This window comes from Geotrypetes seraphini, chromosome 17 (assembly GCF_902459505.1).
Source record: "Geotrypetes seraphini chromosome 17, aGeoSer1.1, whole genome shotgun sequence".
Classification (NCBI taxonomy): domain Eukaryota; kingdom Metazoa; phylum Chordata; class Amphibia; order Gymnophiona; family Dermophiidae; genus Geotrypetes; species Geotrypetes seraphini.
Genome location: NC_047100.1, coordinates 17,783,757 through 17,799,699, shown reverse-complemented (window position 1 = coordinate 17,799,699; position 15,943 = coordinate 17,783,757). Strand labels below are relative to the sequence as shown.

Sequence of the window (15,943 nt, the reverse complement as noted above, 5' to 3'; positions counted from 1 at the left end):
ACGATGGAATGAGGCCGGATTGGCCCATCCGTCCCAAAGCTCCGCCTACTGGTGGGGCCTAAGGCGCCTGGGCCAATCAAATAGGCCCGGGAGCCTTAGGTCCCTCCTGGGGGCGGGGCCTGAGGCACATGGGCCCAACCCGACCATGTGCCTCAGGCCCTGCCCCCAGGAGGGACCTAAGGCTCCCGGGCCTATTCTGATTGGCCCAGGTGCCTTAGGCCCCACCAGTAGGCGGAGCTTTGGGACGGATGGGCCAATCCGGCCTCATTCCGTCGTTGGCTGCCTGCCGGACAGGCGGGTTTGGCTCCCGTCTGTCCGGCCAACTACAGAAAGGTACGGGGAAGGGGGGTGGGGGTGTCGTGGGGGTCGGCCAGGGGGGTCGCGGGTCGGCTGGGGGGGCGGTCAGAGGTTCTTGGGGGGGGGCGGTCGTTGGGGGGAGGGGGGTTTGCGTCGAGGGCAGGAGGGCCTGGGATCCCTCCTGCCCGTAATGTAGTGCGGGGTGGGGTTAGGGGGTCGCCGTGGCCAGGAGGATTTAGGCTCCCTCCTGGCCCGAACAACTAGGGGGGGGGGTCGCCAGGGCCAGGAGGACTTACCGTAAGCACCGTAAGGAGGTAAAGAAGGAGATGTTAGGACATGTAAAGTAAGGGCATGTAAACAGTACCCGGCGTATAAGACGACCCCCGACTTTGGGGAGGATTTTAAGGTACTGAAAAGTCGTCTTATACGCCGGCAAATACGGTATGTTTTTAGATGTATCTAAATAAAAATAATAACAAAAAATTTTACTTTTTTTATGTCATCTTAGCATATTTTATGCTACAGAACGAATTATTTTTTTTAACATGTATTGTTATGGGAAAACGCGTTTCACATAACGAACTTTTCGCATAACAAACTTGCTCCTGGAACCAATTAAGTTCGTTGTGTGAGGCACCACTGTACTTTCATCCAATTAGCAGAAAGACTTAAGTTACCCCTAGCAGTTTCTTATGAAGACAAAAAAACAGATCCAACAGATTAACAAGAGGGAAGAAGGAGATATAGTCAAGAAAGATGACATTGATGGAATTGATGGAAGGGTAACATATATTCTGCTGCGTCTCATTTAAAAAAAGAGTCGGAGGAGGAGGAGAGAAGAAAAGGAAAAGGAAAGGATAAATGGCTAGAGAGGGAATAAATAAAGGAGGTGGAAACTGGGGGACTAAAATATAGAAGAAAGACAGGGTTTATAGAAGGAATGAAACAGAGCTGGAGGAACAGGAGGACTAGGGAAGGAAGAGGAGGAAATGGAAAGTTGGTAAGTAGCTGAAAGGTGAAAAAGGGCAACAAGATACAAACATAAAAAGGCAGATCAGAAATATGGAGAAAAAAGATGAAAAAAAAAGAAGGATCAATAGGGGAAGAAGGGAAAAAGACAAACACAAAGAGTAAAGAAAAAGGAAATGTTAATGAGATCCTGGAGAATGACTTAGGAGAAAACCAATAAGAGGAGTGGTAAAGAAAACCCAACAGGAAAAATAAAGGGGTCTCTTTACCAAGGCGCCCTAGCCAATTTAGCGCACGCTAAACGCTAATGCGTCCATTATATCCTATGAATGCGTTAGTGTTTAGTGTGCGCTAAAACGGCTAGCGTGCCTTAGTAAAAAGACCCCAAAATGATTAGACACCAAATATATGTAAAAATAGTATTTTCCATTTTTTAGAGAATAAAGTGCGTCAACTTTTAAGTTCAGAAACTGAGAAAAGCTGTGGCATTTAAGCTATACTACTAGCTTTCTTCTGATGTGGAGCCATTCTCGCAGTCCGAAGCCCAAGATGGAGGCACAAAAGCAAAATGTTGATTCAGAGCATCAAATCCCCTTGAGCTGGCCCTGATCTATCCAGTGAAGCACACCACAATTCAATGCCCTCAGCCTTATAAGCTTGGCAAAAGAAAGATACAAGACTGAAGTTACTCAGCAAATTTTACACTTTAACAATTAGAACTGTATTTATTCTTTCAAATTCATTCAAATGAAATGTTTTGGATACCTTGATGATATTCAGTGCTCAAAATGATATTCTATATTTCCAGACCTTTTTTGTTCTTTTTCAAGACATAAAAACCTGAGTAGGAACTTTGGTCCAAGAACACCAAGAGGTAGAATGATTTCTCTGAGCACAAAAAGAGCGAGATTTCCATTAAAGAGACAAAACCTCGATTCAGTTATTAGTGAAATAGATGTATTAAAAGTCACTCAAAATGGTTCTCCAAAGGGAAACTCAGTATATCACTCAAATCTACTTCCTAAAATTCCTCAAACAATCTATTACCTGAAAAGGAAACTGTTCTAAAATTAACTTTGTAAGTTTTATTCTTTATTTTTTTCTTAATTAAAATGCAGAATACCTGCTTGAACAAAGCTGGATGGTATCTGATGTAATGATATTTAGGTACAAAAATATAATAATTTGACAGTACAATATGGAATTTACTTACCAGTATAGTTTGCAGAATAATTGCTTGGGTCTAAGAATTTCTTAACGATTTCACAATTAGACAGGACATGATGCGTTGTGATTACATTCAGAAAGTTCTGGAGTCCTCTCTGCCTTTCAGCTATAAATTCACGTTCCATGTTTCCAATCAGCTTCTTGGGCGGAAGAGGTAGGCTTACACCAGAGATCTAAAATCAATCCAAAAGATTTTATGGACACAGCTTTTTAAAAAAAAAAAAAAAATCCTCTTATGTATGTTAATACAATAGAAAAATTGCTTGCCTGTAAAAAATGACCGAAAGAATAAGACATGCATAGCGCCTGGTGGAACTATGTATAAATTTCTGAGCATGAGAATCCTTTCCCCATGCTCCTCCTCACGTCTTCTCAGCTCTACAGCTCAAGATGTAATGCAATTCTCAGAGAAGTGGGAAGGATTATGTGCCTGATTTAGGATGAATGGGTGTAAAGTTCATATTCGACTAAGATCTGAAGTAACTGCTATTAGAAAGAACACTTTTCAGCTGATATACTCTAAGGAAAGAATTTCATGTGCTAAAATTGTGGTTTCATGAGGGCAACCGTGGAAAATCAGAGGGCATCCGTGGAAAATCAGGGGCGGGAAACTACGAGATGACACCAGGAAATTCTTTTTCACTGAAAGGGTGGTTGATCGCTGGAAAAGTCTTCCACTGGAGGTGATTGAGGCCAGCAGCGTGCCTGATTTTAAGGCCAAATGGGATCGACACATGGGATCTATTCACAAGGCAAAGGTAGGGGAGGGTCATTAGGGTGGGCAGAATGGATGGGCCGTGGCCCTTATCTGCCGTCTATTTCTATGTTTCTATGTTTCTATGATTTAAAAGATGACACGGAGGTCCCATGACACAGGTGGCTATTGAATTGGAAGTTTAACACAAAGGGGTCCTTTTATCAGGCCGCGCTAGCGCGGCCGGCTAAAATACTAACGCCTGCTCAATGCAGGCGTTAGCAGCTAGTACGGCAGACGGTTTAACGCATGGTATTACGCGCGTTAAACCCCCTACCTCAGCTTGATAAAAGGACCCCAAAGTCCCTTCATATATTAGAAAACAGACACTATGAAAGCAGGACTCTGTCAATGGGGAGTGCACAAAATGTAACCTGAGGAGAACATCTGTAGCCCTTGGTGATAAAAGATGGCATGGGTGGTGTAGTACTTTAGTGTCCTCCGAATACAGATCTTGATTGTGAGTGAAACACCAGAAAAAAATAACATTTTTTTTTTTTTCCCATTTAAACACAATGGTTGAAAGTTTTCTGCCACCTATAACTTGAATAGACAGTGGCAGACTTAAGACTACTACTAAACAGTGTCCAATTTATTTGTTACCGAAGCTTGATTTTATCAAAAATAGAAAGGTATGAAGCCTGTATGGAAGAAAAACAGAAAGTCTTTACAGAAGAGGAAAATAGTTCTGATGAGGCCAGTACCGTGATATAAAACTCACGGTGCCAGACCCCTTTTTTCTTAAATTTGTGGTCTGGAGATGGACACTGAAAAATAGAGGGTAGACTTATATTTTTGCTGTTGGCAAACAGGTCACTTTGAGTTTGTTTCCTTTGTGGTTCGGAATGTAAGTGGCTTAAATTTGTATATGAGAGGTAACCACAAAGTCCCAAATGCATGCAATTTCCGGGCATATTTACAAGGAATCCACATCTTATTTGCTGAGATTAAAACATGGAACTTGGCCGTCTGTATAAATTAATACTGACTGATGCTGAAGAATTCCTACGAGTGTCGGAGCATTTAGTACCCCGGGCCAAGGTAGAAACCTCCACAAGAGGATAAGATTAAGATCCAAGATAGAGTAGGAAATAGCTTAGGACTCGCGAGGATAAATCGTGAATCGTTAATCATTTCTTTAGTTCTTTCCTATAAATGTGTATATTTGAAATGGTATCATGTCTCCCATTTCTTGTGGGCTTTGAAAGGAATATGTATGAAAGTATGATTATTGTAAACTTGTGGAAACACCTTTTTTTTCTTTGGTTTGGTATCGTTTGATATTGTAACTATTAAAATTATAAATTAAAAAATTAAAAAAAAGAAACCTCCACCATGGCTTAGTAAAAGGGGGCTTAAGTTAGGTTGTATTACGGGCACTTTTGTATTTATTTTTTAGCATCATATTGCAATGTATGGGAACTTGCTGATCCCCGATTCAGACGGTGAAATTTGGTGCCGCATTGAATTGAGAGACGGTCCCTGTTTACACAGCACAATCACACTGAATCAGAGCATCCAAAAGTGGCCATTTTCCAGGATAACATAATTGTATTGTGATATTGGTGAGAAAACATTGGCACATAAAAGTTTGGGATACAGCTAAGAGGGCAAATGCTGTTTGTCTATTTTAAAAAAGCTTTTGAAGTATCTATAGCAGTTACATTTTTGGAGGACGTGTATTGTGTCTGTCTATTTTAGACAAATATAATTTTGAGTATATCATTTCATTTACCTATGAAGATATTAGTTTTTCTAGTACCAAGGGAACTTTGCAGAAGGAAATTTATGAGTTAATACTTTGAAATGTTTATTTGAAGCACATTACATCTGAGCATGTTTAAACACAGAGTGAAGACACATGGCATGAAGCAAATGGTAATCCTATTGCCCAATGCTTCTTGCAGTCCGAGAATCTCATTATTTTGCAGGAAGCATTTTTGTAATTTACGAGAATATTCCTATTAAGCCTGCCATGTCATAACAAAAATGAACCAGTCCAACTTTAACTATGGGCTTCATTAGTATTTATGGACAGATAATGGACACACAGATGCATCTGATTAGATTCACAGTAAAAGATGAACAGTTTCAATTTGCTTTACAGTAAAAGCAACAGCAAACAAGAAAAACTAAAGCCAAATGGAGTTGAAGAAAGTTCTTTTTTAACTACAGGAAATCTTTACTCTGCTTTTCAACAGCAGTAAGACAGAAGAATCAGTGGCAAACTTGCAGCACATTTATTATAAAACTAGCCCGGAGCAATAAAGCTCAATACATACATTCACAAAACTAATCCAGTGTCAACTCTGAGCTCAACAAATATTGTTTTAACGGGTTTAGCTGTCCTTTACAATTTCAAACAATGCCCAAACCATTCTACTTTTGAAAACAAATCCTCTGCTTCACATCTGAGCAACTTATGGAAAAACATACAATCTGAAAAACAACCATCACACGGGATTACAGCAATCTGGATATACAACAGGTGTGCTCTCATGGTACACTCCTATCACTATCCTTTCCCAGCCCCTTAAACATGGAATTTCTACTTGCAGAATTTTCAGTCCGTTTGATTCAAGGCCCTCCTTAAAATATTACACTACGCCTCCACTGATTCGATCCACCCTATCACTAAATGGTATGACAGTTTCCCACTGGTTATCTTCCTTCCACCTTGTTTCTTTAGGTTTCTCGCATTTGCATACAGACATTTCAAACAATGTTTGTCATATCTATGTCAGCCCTTGAGGGTCGCAACCTAGTCTGATAAGGAACATAAGAATTGCCGCTGCTGGGTCAGACCAGTGGTCCATTCTGCCCGGCTGTCCGCTCATGCGGCGTCCCCCAGATCAAAGACCAGTGCTCTAAATGAGTCCAGCCTCACCTGCGTACGTCCCATATATGGAGACAGTGCATTTAAATAGATCTCATGCATATTCATTGGGGAAATCCTGAAAACCCAACACCGACCACCCCTGCCCTAGAGGAAACCCCAAGGTATCATTTACCTGTGAATTGAGCTTTTTGTAAAACTGCCACACTAGGCTTTATCCTTGTCTTTTTTTTTCTAAGCTGCTTCCATTACGCAAATTCTCATCAATTTTTTTCTGATACCCATTCCACCTTTATTTCAGAATCCAGTTAATCCCCCCAAAAATTCAAATATTATCTGCTTTAATGTTTTGGGTTTTTTTCATTTTCCCAGCCTATCATTCAAATAACCTCCCCAGTGCATAGTAAGATATATGTCAAAAACTGGAGGAAAAGAATGTTACAAATCAGTATTTCAACTTGCAGCTTCATCCATCATCTGCTCTATGTGGCCACAGACAAAATCCAAAATCAGGATGGCAAGTTTGTAGGGCTAGCCCAGTGGCTAAAGGTATCCAAGCCTTCTACTGCCCTGGGGTTGGGGTACTACAGCAAGCATTTGTAGCCCCCAGAAGTCACTGTCATTGCTACAGTCAGAGGATTCCAAACAGAGCCCTAGAACAGGGGTGTCAAAGTCGGTCCTCGAGGGCCGCAATCCAGTTGGGTATTTAGGATTTCCCCAATGAATATGCACAAGATCTATTTGCATGTGCTGCTTTCATTGTATGCTAATAGAGCTCATCCATATTCATTGGGGAAATCCTGAAAACCCGACTGGATTGTGGCTCTCGAGGACTGACTTTGACACCTGTGCCATAGAGAGTCAGCAGGACGGTTGGGAGAGTGGGATACAAAACAAGGGAAAGATCCCCAAGTGGTTGTGAGTAAAGGCTCATTCAGTGAGATCCCAGCCTTGGTTCCACTTGACCTGGAAATGCAAAGAAACAGGAGGAAATGGCATAGGTCTAAATAAATCAATATCTAAAAATAAAAAAAACTGGCTGGTCAAATGCATTAAGACTGACTGGCTGCTGGAAGTGATGTCAGAGCAAAGTTCTCTGGTCCAACACGGCTCGTTCAGATTCTTTTTTTTTTTTTTTTTAGTTCAATATTTTTTATTGATTTTTTTGAAAAAATATAAGAAACAGTTCAAGTATATGGTATCAAAATATAAAACAAAACATTTAGTATAACTAATATTCAGTTACATTGTGCAATGTAGAATTGAATCGTTTTAAAAGATCTAAAGTACTAGGACTGTTCATGAAAAATTAGTAAAAGGAAAGATAAGAGGAAAGAGAAATTGAAGGAAGAAAAAGAAGAGGAAGAGGAAGAAGAAGAAGAGAGGAGTTGGGACTCTTGATCACATGCTTTTCCATTGTGCTCAAGTTCGTTCCTTTTGGACGTGCATTTGGGACACCATAAAGTCTATTACCAATTGTTCAGAAGAAATTTCCTTTGACACTATAATTCTCCGATCTCAACACCCTTGTTTTACACAGTCTAACTGTCCTCCTAAACTCATTGATGCAATGTTTGTGACTGCCCTTATGCACATCTTGAAAAATTGGAAGTCCTCTTCATTACTAAACTATACCTTCTGGTGGAATTCTTTGAGCATGTATCATAAATTTGAATCATATGCTTATGAAAAGAAAAATATAATTCGACTTTCCAAAAATTTGATACAATGTAAATCACCCTGGAAATTCCTGGACTCATATGTTAAATCTATTTCATAGACGTTCAGATTCTTTTTAATTGGGTTTTTCTTTCTCCTTTCCCATTTATAAAAAAGTTATCTTCAAAAGCTATATCCTACTTCCAACAGAATGGCAATCCCCAAAATAGAACAATGTCACTCACCTGCAGGCTGCTATTAAGTAAATCAAAGTCACTGTATCTTCTTATAATCTGCAAAACACACCGCATAAAGTGGCAAGTTAGCTAGCATTTTTCACTTTCACAAATAAGCAGCACACAATTGCACCTTCATATCACAGAATGTGATCCTGTTTGATTTGTCCCTTTCCAAAACTAGATTATGGCTTAAATTTAAATACATCATTCAGAAAAAAATGACTGGCCAGAAGCACGTTCTATGACGGCAGATAAAGGTCAAAGGCCCATCCACAGTAATCATTATCTCTTTCTCTCTCTGAGAGATCCCACGTGCCTATCCCAGGCCCTCTTGAATTCAGACACAATCTCTGTTTCCACCACCTCTTCCGGGAAACTGTTTCTCGCATCTACCACCCTTTGGGTGCCTGGGATAGGCACGTGGGATCTCTCAGAGAAAGAGATAATGGTTACTGTGGATGGCAGACTAGATGGGCCATTTGGCCTTTATCTGCCGTCATGTTTCTATGTTCATGTACAGTCATGCAGACGGTCCCAGTTTGCTCTCCGGGTTGACCAAGGTTGAGAAGGTTGCATTCATAATTCTTGGGGAAGAGGGAGAAGAAAGTGAGAGAGTCACAGTCACTGCTAAGGGTGAGGCCTTAATGGCTGGATTTATAGCCCATGGCACAAGGGTTCAAAAGCGCTGGTGCATGGCTCCCTGCCTCAGGACCACTGCAGAAATGACACTAGGAACAGATTAAAATAAGGACAAAATCTTGAGGTGGTTATGAAAGAAGGGTCATAGAGCCAGAATCCTGGTATTGAAGAAGTTAGATGTGAAAAAGAGAAAAACTAGGCCAAAAAGACAAAAAGGAATTACCTGCCAACTATTATCAATGGAAATCCCTCTTTGCACACGGATGATATATTCCTTCAAAAGAAACAAAAGCAAATTAGAATTGAAAAATATATATATATTATATATATTGTTCATATTAGTTAAGCATCTAGTGAGTATCTGGCTTAGACAGTACTTCAAATTGAATATTAGCAGAAAATAGACAGAGAGAGAAAGAGAGAAACAGATATGTAGTCTCATAAATTAATCAGAAGCAGATTCTGGTACTAGCCTTTCTACCAGAAATCAGACAGACCCTTCCAGACTTCCATCCATTCATGTGCACAATCTGTCTGAGCAGAGTTTCATCACATATGATTCATGTCTGCCCAATATTCCCAATATCCAGGGAATAGCAATCTTACATTGTTACAAAGCAAGGCTGTGGAGTCAGAGTTGGAGTCGGAAGCAATTTTGGGCTGTGGAGTTACAGTAATTATGGCTCTAAAAGACCTCTATGATAATTTAGCATAGAGGTCTCTTAGACTCGAGCTATAACCTATGCTGAAACAAAAAGTGGCATGGACCTCAGATTTTTAAGGACGTGCAGTTAAGATTCATGAGGTCCGCGTTTTACCCCTTCCCTTTGATTTGCAACTAGTAGTGATTGTTAATTCTCAAATGTTAAATCGTCTGGAAGAATTGGATTATTGCAGGTATACGGATATTAGATGATGTTATTTCAAATGGTAAACTGCTTGAATTTTCACAGTTACAACATAAATATGGTCTTAACAAATCACAAAGTTTCAGATGGTTGCAACTGAAGCAGGCTATTCAGGAGGGGGTTCCCTTGAATGGAAAAATCTTAATAATCAGTATAGTCTGGAATTCTTATGCTTTCAGGCGGATTTCTTGGGACACCAGGCTGCGCAGTGGTATAAATTGATATCTGGCTTTATGAATAAAAAACCAAAGACGGGTCTTAGAGACATTTGGAGCACTGAGATTAAGCACCAAATTTCTGCATCTCAATGGCCACAAATTTGGTCTTGGAGAATGAGATGTACAATGTCTGCATCTATGAGACAAACTTGGGGTTTTTTTTGTTGCATAGAGCATTTTGGACCCCAGTTCGATTGCAAAAGTTGGATAGCTCTAAGTCTAACAGATGCTGGCATTGTAATCTGGAAACAGAGACTCTGGATCATTTAATATTATATTGTCCCTGTATCACGGCCTTTTGGAAATCAATTTGGTCTCAAGTTAACTGTCTATTAGAGAACCATGTAGCTCTATCATATGATACAATTCTATTCGAGACGTCAATGAGAATAAAAAGTCAAATTTCAACAAGCAATAATGGGGGGGTTCCAACCCCCAAAATCACCCCAACGGCAGCGCGAACACTATTAAGTAAACTGGGGGGGGTTCCCCTACACACCCCCATCGGAGCTCTTTAAAATTAACTTTTCCAGCGGCGCACTGCAGTCTTGCGCCCAATTGTCTGGGCTCAAATGTCAGTGTGGCTTTGTCCCGCGCGCGAATGACTATGAATTGGTCATATCTGCTAGAGCACTACAGGTGATTAAAAATGTGGCTGCCTGTCTTTCACTAATTAAAAGCAAACCCTCAAGCACATTATCTATGCATTGCTAATCAATAGCCTAGCAAGCAAAATTCAAAATATTGGTGATAATATTCAAGGTGTTAGATTTATTGCTTGCACCCCTATTGGTGTCTCAAATATCTCAATATTCTGTTACATCCCATCCATACACTTTTTTTTCTCTATTTGCTCCTTCTACCTCTGAGAGCTCAGACATAGCCCCCTGCAGTTTCAGATCTTCTCTACTTCTTTTTTTTTTATTAAAGTTTTTTGGGGGGTGACTTCTGCTGGAGGAAAGGAAGCAGTTTCCAAGGAGCCGGACTGCAGCTTCACAGGGCAAGCTTCTTGTGGACCTGTGAAGCCAGCCTACTGTGTGACACCCTTTTCAGGCACAGGGTACATGGGAGCTAACTTGCGTTCTGACCTTGTCAAAGGCTGTTTGCGTTCTGAGTAACAGCCCTCAGAGTATCAGGTCACAGGCTGCATTTCCCACCCCGTCGTGTGGAGAGGTTCCGAGGAGGCAGAGTTTTGGTCGGGGTCCGTTTAGCTGGCAGCCTGAAGATCTTTAGGATTGGTCTTTCTGGAGCATTTCTGAGGCAGAAAATCATTTTCCTCCATTCAGCTTCAGTGCACAGAGCTGACAGGCAAGTCACTTCAGACACAGTGAGTACATCGCCATTATTTCCTATGGGAGAATCGGGGGTGGTCTGAAAAAAGTGTTTTTCAGAGTTTCTTAGGGTAGGGTTCAGGTCTCCCACCTCCCTAAACCCCAAATTGCTATTTTTTATTTTTCTAAAGTGTTTATTTTTGCCATTTTTGGCATGAGTTCTCTGCGGTGGTTATCTTGAAATTTTTTTTGTATCTTTATTCAAGGCTTAAATTCTGACTCAAAACCTCTCGATTTTGCTGGGATGGACTACTCAGCCCCTATTCTGCCGAATACATGTATGGATTGCACCAGTTTTCCGGTGGACAAGTGTCCATGTACTGCTTCCTGTGCCACACAGGAGGAGTGGGCAGGAACTTCAGGTCTCGCCTCCTCTGGATCCTCTAGGGCTGGGGAACCAGCATGGGTCCGGGATATAGGCAGAAAATCCCGCCCAGTATCTGTTTGGGAAAATGGCACCAAACTTAGGCATCTGAACTAATCAGGGCCTTTGGCCCTCCCCATGTATCACATGATGCACTGGGGAGGAGAAGGCCTGTCATTTAGGGCTGGTAACCCAAAGCAGGAGCCTCAGAGTGAGGTTCCTGCTTTCAACTTTTTAAAATGTACAGGGAGGTTCGGGGGTGGGAGGGGGGCATCAAGTGGCAGTAGGGAGTGAGCATCCCTCCTACCATTTTTGGTGGGTTGGGGGGATGGTGGCTCGGGGGGGCCTGGAGCAGGGGGGCATGGCACAGGGTTGGTCTGCATGGCAGGAGGTAGTGGGCATCCCTCCTGTCTATTTTTGGGGAAGGGAAGGGGATTGGTTTGGAGGAGTCAGTGGTGCAAGGGAGGGGTTCAGCGCTGGGAAGGGGCTTTTTTCTTTCTTTTTTAATGGGGCAGATTGTGCATGTGTAACACACACACACACACACACACACACAACATCTGTGCCATTAAAAAAATAAAGAAGCCCTAACAGCAGTGACAGGAGGCTGCTTCCCTTGTCCCTGCTGTTAGGGCTCTGCGCATGTGTCAATCGCTCACTGAGCGATTGATCGGTTACGTTTGCATGCAAATGATTTGCATGTCCGTGTAAATCATTTGCATGCAAACTTGATAGCGCATCGATCGCTGCTCGGGAATCAGCCAGCAGAAATTCAGTCAGTATCTTTAGTGCATCTAGCCCAAGGTGTGGTACGTGTTACGTGCTACCTGCATCTATGTTTCTATTCTCCCAAGTACCCTTAAAACCAAATGCCCTTAAAAGCATAGTTAGTGCACACCACAAAGTAGCTGTCAAAATAATGCAAAACCCATTAACACGCTAATGTGGCAGCACTCACCACACGCTAAAGTGTGCAATCAGTGCCTAACACACTTCAGTAAAAGAGCCTCTTAATTATTTGTCCAATATGCAGTTTAAATATGTGCAATGTTTGCATAGTCTTTTTGCATGCCTACAGTATTCACAGTACATTTCTTTAGCATGTATTTACAGACTTCTTACATAGATGCTATAATTAGATTGTGAGCCCACTGGGGCAGAGGGAACATTTTCTAATGACTGAAAATGTAACCCTCATTTGTACTGTATACCACCTGTACAAGCAGTATAATCAAATATAATGAATCCAATCCAAATGAGAATTTGGTATAAAGTAGTACACCCAAATAGTGGAATCTTGACTGAGAGGGATGAGAACATTGTCAAACATAATTCTATTTGCTGGTTCTGAGATCTCCTGTCTCTGAAAAACCACTAGCTATGATTTGCTTAAATTCAAATGTATTCTTGACACAGACAGCCTTAAGGAGACTGTTTTTATTGATTGGACTGTTAGGGAGATTTTCTAAGCACCAACTGTTAAAAGGGGATCGATTCCGTACAAACGTAAGGAAGTTCTTCTTCACCCAGAAAATGGTGGAAAACTGGAATGCTCTTCTGGAGGCTGTTATAGGGGAAAACACCCTCCAGGAATTCAAGATAAAGTTAGACAAGTTTCTGCTAAACCAGAACGTACACAGGTAAAGATAGTCTCGGTTAGGACATTGGTCTTTGACCAAAAGGCCACCGCATGAGTGGACTGCTGGGCACGATGAACCACTGGTCTGACCTAGCAGTTGCAATTCTTATGTTTCTTTATTTTTATTCCCTAGATATGTACATACAGTACTTACAATACTGTTCATTTTTCTCTATTTCCCTGGGCACTTTAGCTTAGAATACGAGTCCATCTGGGACACAGAGGGAAGTTGAGGGAAGTTTTTTCTTAATGTGCCTTAAGTCAAGTCAATTTATATAAATTGTAATCCGCTCAGAACTGTGAATGTAGCGGAATATAAATACTTAAATAAATAAATTAAATAAATAAATTTAGACATTGTTGCCAAATTTCAGACAAATCACCTATACAAAGAATACATATCATAATGTCAACTGCATACATTTGGTTTCAACAGTATGTTACACAGTTGATGTACATACAAATTAAATACTGGTCCCTAAAGGGCTGAACCTTGCAATACTCCATTGAACTATCTAGAACACTGGTTCCCAACCTTGTCCTGGAGGACCACCAGGCCAATCGGGTTTTCAGGCTAGCCCTAATGAATATGCATGAGAGAGATTTGCATATAATGGAAGTGAGAGGCATGCAAATATGCTCCATGCATATTCATTAGGGCTATCCTGAAAACCTGATTGGCCTGGTGGTCCTCCAGGACAAGGTTGAGAACCACTGATCTAGAACACAGGTGTCAAACTCAAGGCCCACCTGGCCGTTTTTTGCGGCCCGTGGTGCAATGTGGCGTTTTCATCGCCGCCCCAGTGTTATCTTCTGGCCGGCTCCCTCTTTCTCACTGCCACAGTGTGCACAAACCTGAGGGCAGCGTTTCCTACACGCGTCCTGCGTCTGAACCAGAAGCCTTCTCTCTGACGTCAACATCAGAGGGAAAGCTTTTGGATGAGGCGCAGGATGCACGAGAAGCCGCTGCCCGCGGCTTTGTGCACACTGCAGCAATGAGAATGAGGGAATCGGCCAGAAGATAACACCGAGGGCGGCAATGAAAATCCGCATCACACCGCAGGCTGCATAAAACGGCCAGGCGGGAGCCAGCCAGAAGGTAAGACACCCGCCGTAGGGAGGCACCTAGTTGAGGCACAGCATGGAGGGAGGGAAGACAACAAAGGTAGGGGGAATGATTTTATTTTTAATTTAGTGATTGAATTGTGTCAATTTTGAGAATTTTCATCTGCTGTCTATATTTTGCACTGTTCAGGAAGAAATTCAATCGTTTCTTTTTCCTCAAGGGTTGTAATGTATGAAGAGTCTTGAATCTTAGGGTTTCGTTTGTATATATTAGTACTTTTAGTTTTTGGTCCCGTATTTGCATAGGGGTTATCTGTGTTCTGGTAGGAATGAATGTTGAGAAGCATACTGTGTGCTTTGTGTATTTTAATTTTGTGGTTAACTATTATGTATTGTTAATAAGATTATATTGTGTGTATATATGAAAATTGAATGGAAAATATGGTGTTACAATTAGTACTATTATGGGGTGGGGTCTGGCCCATGACTTAGCCTGTGTTTTGGATTTAGGCCTCTTAATATAAATGAGTTTGACACCCCTGATCTACCTCCACTATCTGCCCTCACTCACTATTTCCTATTTGACAGGTAAGATTTAAACCACATTATTCCTGTGGCACCACAATAAAACAAATGTCCATTGACTTTCGAAAACTGCCAAAATATCTAAAAAGCTAATATTATTCAATTTCTGAATCAAATAAGGTTAATTAATTATTCAATGATGAAAGCAAGAGGATCTTTGTATCTCGCCCCCCCCCCCCATACCCCATTTAAAATGTGCCTGAAAATAAAAGTGTGATTTTCACACGGGTTCTGCTGAAGTAGCACTTTCATGTGTCCTGCCAAGCATAATACATTTTGCAAATAAAATAAGACCTTGAGGTCCTCTGTTCATGCCTCATTGCGTTCAGCTCATTAGGAAATTCTTGTTTACATATAGAGAGAGAGTGAGAGAAAATACTCTTGTTTTGACATCAGATAACCTAATAACTCCTTAATAACAGAACATTCAGTTCAAGCCTTCAGAACTAGTTAAGATAAACAAGAGAGCTAAGAGCTAATGTTGCAAGGCACATGGAAAAGCCTCTTTACATTCACTCTTATGTCAAAGAGCTAATAAAAAGCAGTAAGACCTAATAAAATCTAGTTTTCAGTCTAATCACTAAAAACTGCAGGAAACAGTTTTAAGTTCTCTTTTACTAAGCCCCGAAGCTCGATTGGCGCAGCATCAAGGCATCCATATGTTTCAGCGTATAATACATTTTGAAGAGCATGTTGAACCTATTCTCCATTATTGATTTCTATTTTATTTCTGTAGATCACTCTTGCAAAGATTATTTTTGGGGACCGAAGGTTAAGATCACCAGTGAAATAAAAACATGTCACCATATATAAATAAAATGTACATTATCTACATGAATTTCTAGACTGATACTATACAATGCACTCAGCATAGTTTTAAAAAGATGAATGTAGCAGTCCAATAAATACAAATGAAAGTGCACAACTAAACATAAAAATATTTACCGATGCTTGCTGTTGAAGCAATTTGTACGTTACTTGTATTTTTATGTTTTGTATGCATGTTAAAGTGATGGTTGTGTTGATATGATTTGTATGTTAAATGGAATGTATTATTTTGTATGTAAAAGTGTTACTCGCCCTGGATAAGGGCAGGAGATAAACAAACAAATGTATTAATATTAGCACTTGCTAACGAGGTAGCAAATCTAGCACTGAATGTGAGTCTTTGAGATTCCTGCAAAGGAATGTCGTTTAACACAAAACAGAACAA

The 15,943-nt window shown here is 40.9% G+C and overlaps 1 protein-coding gene across 10 annotated transcripts in view; it reads right to left on the bottom strand.

Annotated features, from left to right (window-relative positions):
* The window catches only part of PXK (PX domain containing serine/threonine kinase like), a 106,980-nt gene that overhangs the window by 84,630 nt on the left and 6,407 nt on the right, over window positions 1-15,943 (bottom strand). For all 10 annotated transcript variants that reach the window (XR_004537368.1, XR_004537369.1, XM_033926311.1 and 7 more), the window contains 3 exons: window positions 8,844-8,894; window positions 7,988-8,035; window positions 2,480-2,666 (listed from right to left, as the gene is read on the bottom strand). Coding sequence is in view for 8 of the 10 variants with exons in the window: in XM_033926311.1 (XP_033782202.1) it covers window positions 2,480-2,666; window positions 7,988-8,035; window positions 8,844-8,894 (286 nt within the window). In the remaining 2 variants the exon portion in view is untranslated. The remainder of the gene's footprint in view (window positions 1-2,479; window positions 2,667-7,987; window positions 8,036-8,843; window positions 8,895-15,943) is intronic.